Genomic DNA, 15,161 nt, shown 5'->3' on the forward strand with positions numbered 1-15,161 from the left:
GCTGGATACTGCTGCTTGTAGTAAAGGGAATGGAACGGAATGAGTATCTGCCTCAGCTGCTCTGGTTCACAACAGGTTGTATTAGGTTATCCTGTCTAAAGACAGATGCTTAAGCTAGCATGCTTAGCTGTCAACTTGCCTCTAGCACAAGCAAACATTTGCTTCAGCCTTTTCAACAGAGGGGTAATGAGCTACAGCAAAACAACAAAGAACAGACATGGGGCTATAAGGATCTAACTAACACTTCCCAAGTTAGACTGGATAATGATAATCTTCAGATGGTAAGAAACAGAGCTCTGTCAGTGACAGACGCAGTTAAAAATCTATTATGTAGCACTTCAGTGTTTATGCTACAGGAATTGACAATTTGCAAATAACCTGATTTCCCAAATGAAATTCTGACTGTGGTCCTCCAACAACCTGTGCAACTGCTTCCAAAGCACAGGTCACCTAGTTGCCCTTTAGGCAGGAACTAGTGAACAAACAAACTAGCTCTCTTCAGATTCAGAATACAAGTTCAAAAAGGACTTTGTATTCAACCATGTGCTAAGCATTCATCAGCTTTCAATTTTACATATTTTTTAAAAATCACAATCCCTGTTCTATAACTAGAAGCTTCCATCAAAAGGAAAGGAAAATTTTACATTCTAAGCTATTTCTAAACTATAATCTCTGCTCAGAAATGTTTCAATATCATTAGTTTCTAATTAATCTTAATTAAGATATGCTTTTGGTAAGGTTATTGTGAAAAGCTATTTTCAAATAATAAATCCTTTTAAAATAAAAGGGATCCATAAAACTAATTCTGCAGTAGTAAAATGAGAAAAATCAGTGATAACATACATTCAAAAGGTCAAAAAGATCACGACTAATCAGAGATCGTCTTTGTGTGAATTTCAAAGCATGTAATACACGGGAAACACCACCACCAAAAAGGAATGAACTATGTGCAGATGCAGAAAACATTTTTTTCCAGTTAAGACATCTTCGTGCAAAACTGAAAGTCAAATTCTTTTTCTTCTCACACAAAGCATATACATTCAATTCAAAGCAAAAGGAAAAAGAAATGCAGTTAAATGTAAAGTGTATTTCAAGCAACTGTAGGATAGGTATATTGTTACTATCTAACAGGATTTCATTCCAAGCAAAAAACCTCATACAGGAAGAATCAAGTCATCTTACCTCAAAAATAAAAAGAATAGAATCTAATTCTTCTCTTTGAGACTTGTGACCTAGATGCAATGAAAAAAAATCAATAAGGATACAATTTAATTAACAAAAAAAAGTGTAAAGAGAAAAGATCCTTAGACATGTGAAACAAAAACATGCATTTCTACAACCACCATTTTGCATTCCTTCTGCAAATAAAAAAAGTTTCATAGTTATGGTTTATAACAGTTACAGTTTGTATCATTTTCCACTATGGCGTCAACAGCTGCTAGAGATTATGTTACACAGCATCTTACAAGGCAAAACTTCTGCAGAACTTAACACCTTAAGAATCTTTGCTTTGTAAAAAGGCAAAACAGTCATCAGAAAATCAACACACTCTGCTCACCTCGACTGTACCCACCTCAAATTGCTCTGCCTTTATTTGCAGAGTTGGTGCTAACACGTATTTCTGCACAGCTAATGTTGCCATTTGTGACCACAGACACACAGAGCTTTATTTATAACACCGTGCTTTGCTTCATAACAAAAACACAAGCATCAAAACAAAAAATGTTCTACTTGAAATACCTACCTTTTTGTTTAAGACCAACTTCAATAGTCACAAAGTTTTCAAAGAAGACATAATATATATGTGAGAAATGTAGGTCGAAAAACTGTTTGAGATCAATTGATTCTGCATTCTCTGAAAAACAGAACATAAGGTTGTTTTTATTTCTTTCAAATATTCAGTCAGCCACTGCATAGCATTATCTTGTAGAAAGAATTGAAGATATTTTTTTAAAAAAATATTATTGGTAAAGAAGTTCTTAAAGTTTTCATTTTTTTAAATTGAAGCTAATGAAATTCAAGATGATATACCAGAAGTGTCTAGTGAATTTTAAAACAGGAAGCAGCATCTTCTTGCACAGTCATTGTTTGCAAAACCCAGTCATGAACCAGGATTCCATAAGGACTAGCACTGTACAGATGAATGATAACTGCTAATTTAATAGAAATAAAGCTAATGATGCTGCCCAAACTCTGTAACAGAAAGACCATCACTATCCTCAATTGTAATTACTAGACACAACCAAGTTTACTTCAGAAAGTGGGAGAAGGATGATAAGCACGGACCATATCTACCCTGTAAAGAAAGAGGTTGGGAAGAAGCAAACAGCAGCACTGGACTCCCACTACTGCCTCCTTACTCCCTCCAAGCTCCAATAAGCGCTTTCATTTCCCATCTGGCCCAGCTGCCAGCGCTCCTTTGATCATCTGTCTCAGGAGATCAGAGGCTGGGACCTCAGGGACACCCTGAGATGGAAACATCATCGTGAGTGTAGAGAGATGTGCTTTCTTGCATAGCCCAGGCAGGTTACCAGACTCTCTTCCCACAACCCCCTAGATGTTTTTGTGCAAATTCTCAGTTCAAGAAATACACAACAACTCATCAATTTTAAATTAATCATTTTAAACAACCAATTCTTTCAAGCCTTAGTAAACACTGACCCGAAAGACACTCCTTGTTCTGTTATTGGCTAAGTAAGACTAGAGAAACCCTTTTTAGAATTACACCCATCTTCATCATCTCATGTGACTGGACATACAACTGGTACAGTATAAAGTGCAGAAACAATCAATTGAAAGTATGGCCAAAAGCATGGCATATTTTAATTTCTATTTTATTGTGTAGCTCTAGAAAACTTTCAACTCCATTTTGCCACAAATCTTGCTATAAAAGTTTCCAATACATGTTAAATTTTCACAGTATCACAGCATTCTGCTAATGTCTTGCATAACTAGTGTGGTGAAGCTAGAGTGCTCTTGAGCAAGACAGTAAATACAGCATTAACAGCTAAGATCAACTCTCAAAGTAAGGCAGCTTAGCTAGCAATAAACTTTGTGGTCCAGAGTGGCATGTGTATGACCATCTGCAGAACTGCAAAACTGGAAGCTTTGCAGAAATTGCTACAGCAGTAACAGATGAGCAGCTGAACTGCTCAAGTTTACAGTGAAATATTGAAGCAAGGACAACAAAAAACAATGCCACTTCATGCAAACTAGACCACTACATTCAGGCGGTCAGGACAAGTGCACAAGAAAGAGCTATGACTATAACACAGGCACAACCATTATAACCACTTCCACTCATGGGCAAAACCCTAAGTGAGCTCTAGACTATGGACAAGAAAATACAGCAGGAAGCAAATCAGAAGGCTTTGAGATCAGAGGATTAAAAGTATAAAGAAAGCAATGATAGAGACTTCTGGGAGAAAAGAGGGTGGCAGAAGATAATCCTTTATTCCATGTATTTGACTGCTTTATTGGAATTGCTCACGGAAAGCAGTGGAATGGTTCATTGGATGCAAAGGAACAGAAAACACTGGTTCCAAATACTACAGGGATGGAAAGCAGTTAAACAGAACCTCTATCCATCAACACACAGGAATACTGCATTTTTGCAGGTGCATTAAATGTTTCGTTTCCTGGAACAGGCCCTCATTCTGTTCCCAGACATAGGTCAACTCTGAAACAGACAAACAAAAAACCCAAACCAAATGCACTCTTTGAAGACTCAGTCTTCACACAACAGTAATTTTTGGAGACACTATTCTTAGGTTCTTCAGGTGACAAACTAAAGGCTTGCCTACATAACCAGCTGAACAGTGATTCGGATTTTACCACATAATTACTCTGTGACTCTTGCATACATACAACTGGCTCTGCGGTAAAGCATTCTGCCTTTCTCACCTCATGAAAGGCTCAAAGGAGCATTGCTAGGCCTGTATTATTACCATCAATACCCAATTAACACTAAAAGCATACTTTAACTTCAGAAAACAGCTATAGCTTGGATGAGAAGAATGACAGTAAAAATTCCTTGACCTTGCAACTTTTCTATCAAATGCCTTTCACCCTGATTTCTTCTTAAGATCACACCTGGCACCATAATCAAAACCAAGTTTTTGGAATTCAAACCAAACAGTTAACAACAACAAAATTTGTGCAATAAATTCTATCTCTTCAGATGAAAGAAAATAAAACCATTACATTCTAATGGGAATTTTGTCCTGTCATTACCTGAAAATAACACTTAAAAACTCCAAGAAACAAAACCCAAACAAACAAAAAAAACAACAAACAAGAAATTCCACACAAACTATTTCTATTAATACTGAAAAACACTTTCCTTCTGAGGGAGGAAAAACACACTTGTATATCTGGCAGGTTTGCCACCTACAGCAAAAAGTAGCATTTGCTCATGACTGAAGGACACCTACAGTGATTCAGGTCTAGGTATTTGGAACCCTGTGTTGGTCAAGAAATTCGGAACCCATTAGGTATACCCTGGACCAAGAATTATGGCAAGAAGGTGGAAAAAAAAGCAGATACAGCACAGAAATAACAATGTAGACCTTAGAATAGTTTGATCTGGCAATAAGCAACTCTGGCCACCTGCATACATCACTCCATTTCACAGCTACTGTTACGCTGAATACAAACCACAGGACTAACAAATGCATGGAGAGTCTACTGCTCTCATTGATTACTTTAACATTGAAACTTCCAGCTATATGCTGCTATAACAGCTTTCTTCATTAATGAAAGGTCCAATTATTTCCCCCCAATGAAAACTGTCTCTTGAAACACTCAGTTCACCTTTGTCCTCATGATCAGCTAAAGATACAGCTCTTAAATTCTCTCATCTTAAGCCATTTTCTCTAACATTGTCACTGCCTTTTCTCTGTGTGCTCTCCCAAAGTATCATGAACACTGCACACAGAGGTAAAAATCATTTCCTGTGCAAGGAGCATATGCATGTCCATTTCAAACAGCCTTGAACTGGGAATTTGCAGGAAGTTGCTTGTCTGTTTTAGCTACTTAATCTTTAGAGCCCTTTTAAGAACAGAGAGACATATCCTTGCTTTTACATGAAGTGGGATTACACAGAAACAGGCTTTCCCCCCTAAGAGTGCTTTTTTCTTTTTTTTTTTTTAAATTTAAACAAAAGAACTTTGTATTCTCCTACCACAGATTCATGTAACTAACACAAACTAATGTATTCCTCCTGTTCTTTGTACTTATGCCCAGAATGGGAGGAAGAAAGGATTTTGAAACAGATCAGGCATCATATAAAATAGTTAGAAAGGTTTTTCAGAATGGGAGAGAGAAAAATGGGACATCACTGTATTCCAACAATGAAAAAATAAGGCTTCCACTGTGCAAAGCACATTTCCAGTACATTAAAATTCATATTTTTTATGTCCTCTGTCAAGGCCAGGTTGAACAGAGCCTTGGGCAACATGGTCTAGTTTGAGGTGTCTCTGCCCATGGCAGGTGGGTTGGAACTAGATGATCCTAAGGTCCTTTCCAATCCAAACCATTCTATGATTCTATGATTTCCAGCATCATTTATGGAAGCTGTTAGCCAAGAAAATGCAGCTCTCTTTATGCTTCACAAAAGCAAGAAACATGGATCTTTGCTGATTTTTCCTTAGTAACTTTCGTGCCAATATTTGAGTTAAAAATCTGATCTCTGCATTAACTCTGGGTGTTCAGTGTTGTCTTTTGACTTTTTTTGCAAGGAGAAAGTTATACATTTAAGCACACAAAAACACTGTGCAGCTTCTCTGTCCTTTTCTTGCTACCACAAAACTTTCCTAAAAGTAGCTTCATTTTTTTCCTATGTTCAGCATTAAGAAGGTAAGTTACCTTTTTTGGTCTAAGTTTTAGCAGTCACATTCATCTTATGGATTTCTGTTCTATTCTGATGCACAAAACACAACCAAACTAAAAATGGAAGACTACTTATCTAAACTATTTGTATGACCTTCATTTCAAGAGCATTCAAGTACCAAATAACTGGAATTCATATTTCCATTAAACCACTGAAATTTATAAGTTCCACTATTCCCTACCTTACAGACTGGAACTACAGCAAAGAAGGACTAAATTAAAAATAAAACCAGCAATCAAATAAAAAAAGCCCTCTACCTCTTTACCAACTTCTGAGCTTTCACATGACTGCACTTTAAGGAACTTGCTTTCCTACATTTTCAAGTGGCCAACTCTTTTCTTAGGAACTCTGTGATGGTTAATTGTTCAAGACTTCCTAAAAGGTTCCATTCTTCTCAAGTGTCTCAGAAAGCAATTAAAAACTTAAGTGCCCACAATGATCATTTCAGGAAGGGAAGATTCTAGGCCAGATTTTTCTTACAGAAAATTTGTTCTGCCACAAAACTCTGGTGACAGTAAACCCAAGCTCCAATGCTTTTATTGTGGTTCAGTTAGCAGCACATCACTTTTTAAGCAGGAATAATAAACATTGACAATAGTATTTCCATAAACATGTAACTATAGTACACATTAGAAGAAAGATACTATTTACATACCACATCAGAGTTAGAATTACAATGAAAGAGCACCACCCCCGAGAGCTTAAAAAATTGTCAGATGTAAAACATGAACCAGAAAAAGCCACACAGATCACTACCCATAAGGGATCAGCTAAGCCAGATTCTGTAAAGCTTACAAGTTTACTCATTGAACACACCAATCCTCTGTAGGAAGAGGATCTCAACTTGTAAGTTACAATTGTAACTTATATATAGTTAGTCTTCCCTGTTTGGTTTTTTCCCTACATATTACCTTACAAATTATTATAAACTAATCCACAACACCTGTTACATAATTATAATGAGTTGAGTTAGAAAGGGAAATGCATCTATGCTACTTAGATGATTACCTGCTGTATGAAATGAAAATATTACAAAGCAGGTACTCGTACTTTCTGCAGAGGACAGAACTTTAAAGGTAAACAATCAAAATTCTGAAATTAGAACACCACCACCACTACCCCCTACCCCCCCCCCAGATCTTAGATATCGATTAACTTTTCTGAAGAGAACATAAACATTCACCAGTTCATGCGAAGCATCACAGAAATTTACTACAGCATTCAGCAGAATAGTCATCATCATTACAAATAAAGTTGTAGTTAATTTTACAAATGACTTTAAGCATTTCAGAATTTAATAACATATTTATACATAAAATTTTAACAGCACATAGTATAAAAAATACAACAACAAAAAAACCATTATCCTGTCTCATTGGAGACTTACTGGCTTTTATGTCACTTTCCCTTATCCTTTCCCAAAAATAAAATACCAGTGACAACTGCAGCAAACAATGGCTTGGAAAATGGCCAGATTTCTAGGTCTATTTCTGTAAAGCAGACTTTCTGTAAAGCCCACTACAGACTGAAGTGTTCAACATCAACTCCCATAACAAACTGGTGCCATTAGAAAGCAAGAAGTTTCTAAGCGCACTCAATTTTCGCTAACACAATCAAAATGGCCAACAGAACTTACTAATTCTTAATTCTCCAAGCTGAAACAAAAAAAAAAAAAAAAAAAAAAAACCACAAACCCAACAACAACAACAACAAAAATGGCTGCTTTGCAAAAAACAGCACAGAGAGGTTCAGTTATATGCAGACAGCATGCCATTTAGAAAGGTTATGTGGAAAAACTCCGGAACTAACGGCTTTGCCATGGTTAACAGACTCAAAGTGAGAAAGACCCAATGATAACAAACCACAACACTTAACTGGTAAGCTACAAATGCAGATCTATTAAACAACAGCTTCACATTAGCTCTTACTGTTCCAGATCACTAACAGCTATTTAGCAAAAACAATTTTTCTTTTTTATAAAGGTAATTTTGTCAAAGAAAATATTCTTGAGGTTTTTTGGTACTGAAAAGGAAACACACTTCAAGACATCTTTTAATGGACTTCTATTTTGCATCAGACAAGTCTGAAGTCCCGATCACCACCAGCTTTTAGATACAAACATGCAAAGGGGAGAAGGGAAATTCTGAATGAATAAGCAGGTTTACAGCACTAATGAGCATCACCTACACAATCTGTTACAGATGACCAGCACTCCATAAGAATGAGCAGAAGCAGCTAACATCCCTCCAAATTAATTCTTTTAGATTGCTTGCAGACTCCAGTCTACGCTAGTAAACTTGTAAGAAACACTTCCATAACAGCTCACCCATGTTCCAGAACTTAACCTTTTTTTCTAAGTAAGTTCAAACAGTTCTGTAGTGACATACTTATTTTCCTCCGGACTGCCATCAGCTAACCCCTTTCCTTCAAATCCAAGCACTCAGAGCCTGGGACTTTGATCCAACTCCATCCCTTACCCTGGCAAGCCAGCAGCACTGGCCGCTGCTGCTCTCTGCAAGTTGAGTGTAACTTTAGCAAAAATCCAAAAGCAAAGAAATTCTTCCCCTGTGCTCCTGGCTAAAAGGGAACAGAATGCATTCGGGGTTAAGTCAAAACGGAACATCAAGTATAACTTTTTAAACCGCATAAAACCCATGGCCAAATCCATGAATTACAAGTGACATGTCCTCTGCCATTAGAATTACCAGAAAAAGAAAAAAGTAAAAAAATGTACAAGTCTTGCCAAAAATAATACAGCTTTACACATGCACAGAAACTTCTGGAATGGTTATCTCCAAAGAAAATTCCAGGCAACTAGCTTTGCTATAGCTTCTCACTTACCTCTCGCCTTCATGACTATAAAACATTTTTCATTTATTATAGTATATAAGTGGTATTATAATGAATTATGATTGTGGTTTAAGCCCAGCTGGTAACTCAGAACCATGCAGACACTTGCTCACTCCCTCTTTTAGCCCCTACCCCAGGTGGGATGGGGAGGAGAACTGAAGGAACATAAACCCCACAGGTTGAGATAAGAACAGTCCAGTAATAAAGTATAATATAAAACTAATAATAATAATTATAAGGGAAATAACAAGGGGAGAGCATATAAAACTAAAAAAGGAACAGGAAAGAAACAATAAACACAAGTGATGCACAATACAATTGCTCACCACCTGCCAACCAGGACCTAGCCCAACCCAAGCAGCAATCAGACCCTCCCACCCAACTCCCCCCAGTTTATATACTGGTATGACATGCTGTGGTATGGAATACCCCTTTGGCTAGTTTGGGTCAGGTGTCCTGTCTCTGCTTCCTCCTGGCTTCTTGTGCCTCTCCTCACTGGCACAGCATGAGAAACTAAAAGGTCCTTGATCAGACTAAGTGCTGCCCAACAACAACTATAACATTTTGTGTTACCAGCACTGTTCTCAGACTGAAGCCAAACACTGCACCAGCTACTAGGAAAGAGAAAAAAATAACTTACAGCTGAAACCAAGATAGTGATGTTGATGATGTGAAACACCAATGAATGCCATCCAGCTGAAGCATTAGGGCTGACTGCCAGTAAAATAGATCTTTTAAATTAAAATCCCTTTAGACAAATGCAATCTCTGTTTAAGTACCTTGTTTAATACTAAACAATGTATAAGAATGGATGTCCAATACAGCCTGTTTCATTCCATCCAGAATAGCTTGATTTTCCCTTTCAGAGATTGCTCACATCATCCGTCAAACACTAACCACCCACCAAGAACAACAAAACAAAATAATAATTAAAATAAATCCCACACTTCAAATACTCTGTCCTCTTAGCATTACATTTTACAAGCATTTGTTCCAGAGATAAAAGTGGTGTATTTTTAAGATAAATAATAAAAGTTTATGAAAACCAGTATATTTTTTTCCTTTACTCTGCATTAACAGATTACAAACCTGTAACTCCTACTTTGTAACAAAATGAAGGAAAGAAGAAAAATTCTGAAGAATTCAGCCCTTAAAGTAAATCTTAAACCACGTATACTCATTTGAACTGCTTGCACACAGCAAGATTACACAAAATCATTAAATATTTAAGGAGTTTAGCTTTTTTATTTTTAATATACATATTTACAAATTCTGACTGAAACCACAGATTCAACAAGCAGCAGCAACATATTTGATATCAAACCTAGAACAAAACAAGAAGTCAATATTATTAAGGTACAACATTACAAAAGAGTCACATATCTAGCTGCCTTATTTACAGAGTACTCAAAGCAACTGCTTTAACACAGGGAGAAATCAAGCATGATTTGATGCCTGAAGGATTACTAGAACAAACTTTTATAAGCTACCATTTTAAAACCATAGAATTTTCATTTGATGTTGAAGTCTGATTAAACAATGCAACACTGATTATAAGAATAATGGAATATTATTTCCATGTTATTTACTCTTAAGGATCCCAAAAATTGCAATTAGCTGCTAATTCACTGGGAATTGCTAAAACATATATTCTTCCGGAAAATGACAGGCTTCGTTCAACAGGCAATACCTAATTCCATAAAGTACACTGTGTGCCTCCACTTCCATCTGCTAGAAAAGCCCCAGTGATCACACCTGCACTAACTGCAGCTGGCAGCCTTCCTTATAGCACAAGGGCCTTACTTCTGACAACGCTGTGCCACTGCCATATAGAAACTGCAACGGAATTCCATTCAGTGCTGCTGCTCAAGGTTAACATGCTGTAACCACTGCAGCAGCTCACAGTAAACAAAAATGTTACAGCCTTTCCAGAATATAGAAAAAAAAGACAGAACATTCTGATTTAAAAAAAAAAAATAAATAAATAAATAAAATAAAAAAAAAATCACATACTGACCAAGATAGCATCAGGGAACTGTATGAGACTTCCCAGACCTAAGAAAGAGGGGAAAGAAAAAAAAAAGAGGGCAATGGAGGGGATGGGGAGGGAGGGGAGAATAGGGGGGTGATGCTGTCTGGGGGTGTAAATTCTTCCCTATGGGAAGAAACTAATAATCACAGAATGGTTTGGGTTGGAAGTGACCTTAAAGATCATGTCGTTCCAACCCCACTGTCATGGGTAGGGACGCCTCCCACTAGACCTGGTTGCTCAAAGCCCTGTCCAACCTGGCCTTGAACACTGCCAGGGACGGGGCATCAGCAACTTCTGTGGGCAATCTGTGCCAGTGTCTCACCACCATCCTAGTAAAGAATTTTTTCCTAATATTCCTCAGAAGTCTCAAATCTCTTAAAGCAGATAGTTCCAGCTGTTTCAAGACAAATATTGCACCAGGAAAACAATGAAAAGGAGATTATTTTCACTCACAGAGAGCTATGTCCCAGGATATGAGACATCAATCTCTTTCCCATTTTTCTTACGATTTCTTAGCAGTAATAATATTTATTACTATTTTGAGGTTTCTTAAAGGCTTTAGCCTCTATTAAAACTAACTTATGCCTGTGACATGCATAAATTGTTCATGTATTATATTGACACTGACAAATAATTTAGTCAATTCATGAATTGACACCTGAATTTCACTGAGTTTTCCTTGGTTCCTGAATTATGAAAAAGGCTGAATAAAACCATACTGAAGCAGAGCAGAGAACCAGCCACAGATGGGACGCAAATGAAGTGGCGAAGAACAGTTATCTACAAGAGTTTCACCAAAAAAGAAAAGAAAAAAAAAAAAGCAAACAAAACCAAACCCAACAAACAAACAAACAAAACAACAACAAATACATTTCCCCTGCTATGTCTACAACTCATAGTCTAGCACTCAGGAGCTTCCCAAGCCAAAAATCTTTTACTGTAACTTTAAATTTGGTGGGCCTTAGCAAATTTTTTCCTAGTTTTTTTCATATATGTTTACATATTTTTCCCTATCTGCCCCTACAGAAAGGGATTCCAAAGCTCCCAATGTCTTTTCACATTAAAGTTTTTCTTTCATCCGAGTCATTCCCATCTCCAAATCCTCCATACACTGACTACAGCAATAAGACTACTAAAATGACAGTGGTGTTTGGTGTAATGGTACAGCACTGTTTTATGAAGACCACAAAATTTTCTATATTTCTTATGCAGATTAATTTGCATTTTTTACTAAATTTAAACTGAGTTGTCACCAACAACAAGATACTTTTTCCTGAAGTGATACAACTCACCGCATTCTAAGTTATCTTGTAAAATGCATTTAAATAATTCCATCTAATGTACACTAATTTCTTAAAAATATATGTAACTTGCCTTTGTGCTGTCCTTTCACTTAACCTTCATACTAGATTCTCTAGAATTGTTAGGTCTTTTCTGGTCTTTACTAAAAATCACATTACACTATCTTAAATATTTTTAGATGATGCCTGACCTGCACCATTACCTTGCAGTATCCAACTGTTAGTATTTTACTGTAATGAATATTTTTGATTTCTCCTGTTTGGTTAATAGGCAATCAGCAGTCTATAATTCACAAGCACCCATCTGTTTTTATAACTATTCATTATTTTAGCTTATGGAGAACTGCTGCTTTGGATGCAACTAGAAAACCAACTAGTACTCCCTTTCCTTCCCTAAAGTGTTAACCATGAATCCAAGGTCACATTTCAGTTTATCATTGCTGAATCAGAGACTAAAAGGTACAGAAAAACAAAAAAGAAAAATCAACTCTGTTCTAATACACCTTGCAGGCATATTGAAAGGATTTTAAGTTAGGAACAAAAGAAAATTCTCTCCTTCTCTTGGATGTGAAGCAGCAGAGAATTCTCTTCTGGATAGTCTTTTAGCCTCTGATATGCAGGGTCTAAGAGCAGTAAACAAGACAAATTGGGTTTCATCCAAAAAGATCATGAACAGAGCTAAACTGAAATTTCCTCTCTTCTCCCCTCAGTCTGTTGGCAATAGCTATTGTGGTTCCCCTGAGCATATGGAAACATGACAATTACTATGCTGGGGAGTTGTCACTGAAGAAACGAAGATATGCGGCACTATGCTGCTCAAGCTGCAGGATAGTGCCTGCATGTGAAGCCACCTGATCACAGAAGACAGATTTCAAATAATCTGCTATATACTTTCCTTGAACTACTGTAGGAATACTTAAGAGAAATATCCTAGGCCCCTCTCAAAGGCCTTGGTTTTGTACCTCATGCATCTAAGAATATCTGCATAATGCCGAAATCTTGTAGATGCATTCAAGACAGACAAGCCAAATTGTACTGTTGCACCCTTCGCTACTTACAGTGTCACACACTATATTCTCTCAACCTTGGAGAAAGGGTATGTGGGAGCTGTGTTACAACAGGCAAGATATACGCATGTGCAGGGCGGAAGAGGCAATGGCTATCACGTGAAAACATGCCCCAACAGATTTATTCTGTCCTACAGCCAGTAAGCAGAAACCTTAGCTAAGCATGTCTGCTTGACACAGAACTCACAGCTTGCACCTTACAGAATGCACCCAAGTATTAACAAAGATGAAGAAAAACCTTGTAAATAAAAGACCAGCAACAGGAATATCAAACTTAGAAAAGATTAGATTAAAATCACAGACTGGCTTGCAGACTAAAGCAGAACTAGGAACATTCAACATGCTTTAGCTTGGAAACCTAAATTCAGAGAGGTACTTAGTTTCTAATGCTCTTTCCTCTTAAGTTTCAGCTGTTAAAATAGCTAAAAATAAATGTAAATCCACACAAAGCAAGCCACAACTGGCTCAGTACAGCTAGTTAAGATGGCTGGTAACATTCTGAGTGAGGCAAGAGGTTACATCGCACTACTGAAGCATCTTGAATAGCAAGCTACCCAACTATTCTCCATTTCAAAAGTCTAAGTAATTATTATGTTGCAGAAAATAAGACATGCAGCAGCAGATGCTGCCATACAGGAATACCTGTTCCTTCAAACACGAATACAAAAGAAAAAAGGGAGCAATAACAATTTTCCTTTGAAAAGAAAGAATCCAGCTTTGGAGGACAAGGACAAGGTACTTAAATACCTCCGGACTGTAGGCAGAACTCAAAATAATCCATCCAGTACTCTGTACTAAATACAGAATGTCTCTGCCTTTGATCAAGCCCCGCTCATATGCTGATAAAGTTTTAGAAGCAACACATGCACTGACAAAATTGAAGGGCCCAAAAGACACTCCAGAGCAAACTTCTTTTTTCAGCGACAGCTTGATGACAGTAACTTAGATTTTTACAAACATTTGCAACTAACAGCTATTGTGGAATGGTTAACTTTGAGGGTTTTCTTTTACACTTTTTTCATTAGGCAATCATTCCATATAACCACAATTTTTTATTCACTGGTCAGGTTAAACAGCTGTTCACATGGAACTCCAGCAGTACTTAAGCGTGTACGTTAACTTCTTGACCAACTGGCAAAACAGAAGTGTTCTTAGACTAACTGTATGAAAGCTCGTCTACATCTACTCTAGTGAGCACTTGTTGTAGCTCTTACCTTGAAAACATACACAAACGTAAGCTGTAAGCATTCAGAGGAATTTGATTAGGGAGTCGCAAACACTATTAACGCTCACCAGCCACTTCTGTTTAAGCGTACCAACTTAGCAGCATTCATGTAGCTAAAAAGAATAATTCGTGGGGAAAGCACGCCAGCTTTTCAACTCCATCCACAGCTGGCAGATGAACTCCACCTTCAAATTCAACGCCAACGTGAGTGTCTCAGCGCAACAGCGGGGAGCATCAGAGGCCTCCCTCGCTGAACCCGACCGCTCCTGCGACCCCTGGCACACAGCTGAAGCCTCACAACTGCCACCGCCCCACGATGCCCGGCCGCCGGGTGTGGTCCCTCGCCGGAGCAAAGCCCTGAACCCGCCTCCCGCCCCAGCGCCGAGCCGGTCCCTCCAAGTCTCCGGTCTTTCCAGCGGCAGGACTCGGGACCAGCGGCCGCACGGCCCCCTCTGACCCGCTCGCTCTGTCCCTCCCTCCCGGCCGCCTCACCGATGAGGACGCGCAGGTGCTTGAGGCGAGTGAGCGGGTCCTTGCGGGTGTCCAGCACCTTCTGCGTGGATTTCCGCACGTCCCCGTGCGGCTTCTTGGAGAACATCCCGCCGGGCCCGGGTTTGGCCCCGGCGCCGCGCTCCAGAGGCGGGCAGCGGCCTCCGGATCCGCCCGCTCCGGGGCAGCGCCGCCTCCTCCTGCGTCCGACTGAGATGCGGCGCGGCGAGGCGCGGCGCGGAGCCAACTCCCCACGGTGCCGGGGGGGACGGGGGGCCGGGCCGGGCCTGGGCTCCCCCTTCCTCTT

General features: G+C 38.6%; 1 protein-coding gene across 4 annotated transcripts in view; it reads right to left on the bottom strand.

Annotated features, from left to right (window-relative positions):
* RALGAPA1 (Ral GTPase activating protein catalytic subunit alpha 1) overlaps window positions 1–15,161 on the bottom strand; it is a 132,699-nt gene extending 117,538 nt beyond the window's left edge. For all 4 annotated transcript variants that reach the window (XM_080618067.1, XM_080618066.1, XM_080618065.1 and 1 more), the window contains exons 1-3: window positions 14,858–15,161; window positions 1,745–1,855; window positions 1,183–1,232 (exon numbers count right to left, since the gene is read on the bottom strand). In XM_080618067.1, the coding sequence (XP_080474193.1) occupies window positions 1,183–1,232; window positions 1,745–1,855; window positions 14,858–14,963 (267 nt within the window). In that variant the 5' untranslated portion in view covers window positions 14,964–15,161. The remainder of the gene's footprint in view (window positions 1–1,182; window positions 1,233–1,744; window positions 1,856–14,857) is intronic.

The sequence above is a fragment of the Psittacula echo genome (assembly GCF_963264785.1).
Source record: "Psittacula echo genome assembly, chromosome: 5".
In the NCBI taxonomy this organism is placed as follows: domain Eukaryota; kingdom Metazoa; phylum Chordata; class Aves; order Psittaciformes; family Psittacidae; genus Psittacula; species Psittacula echo.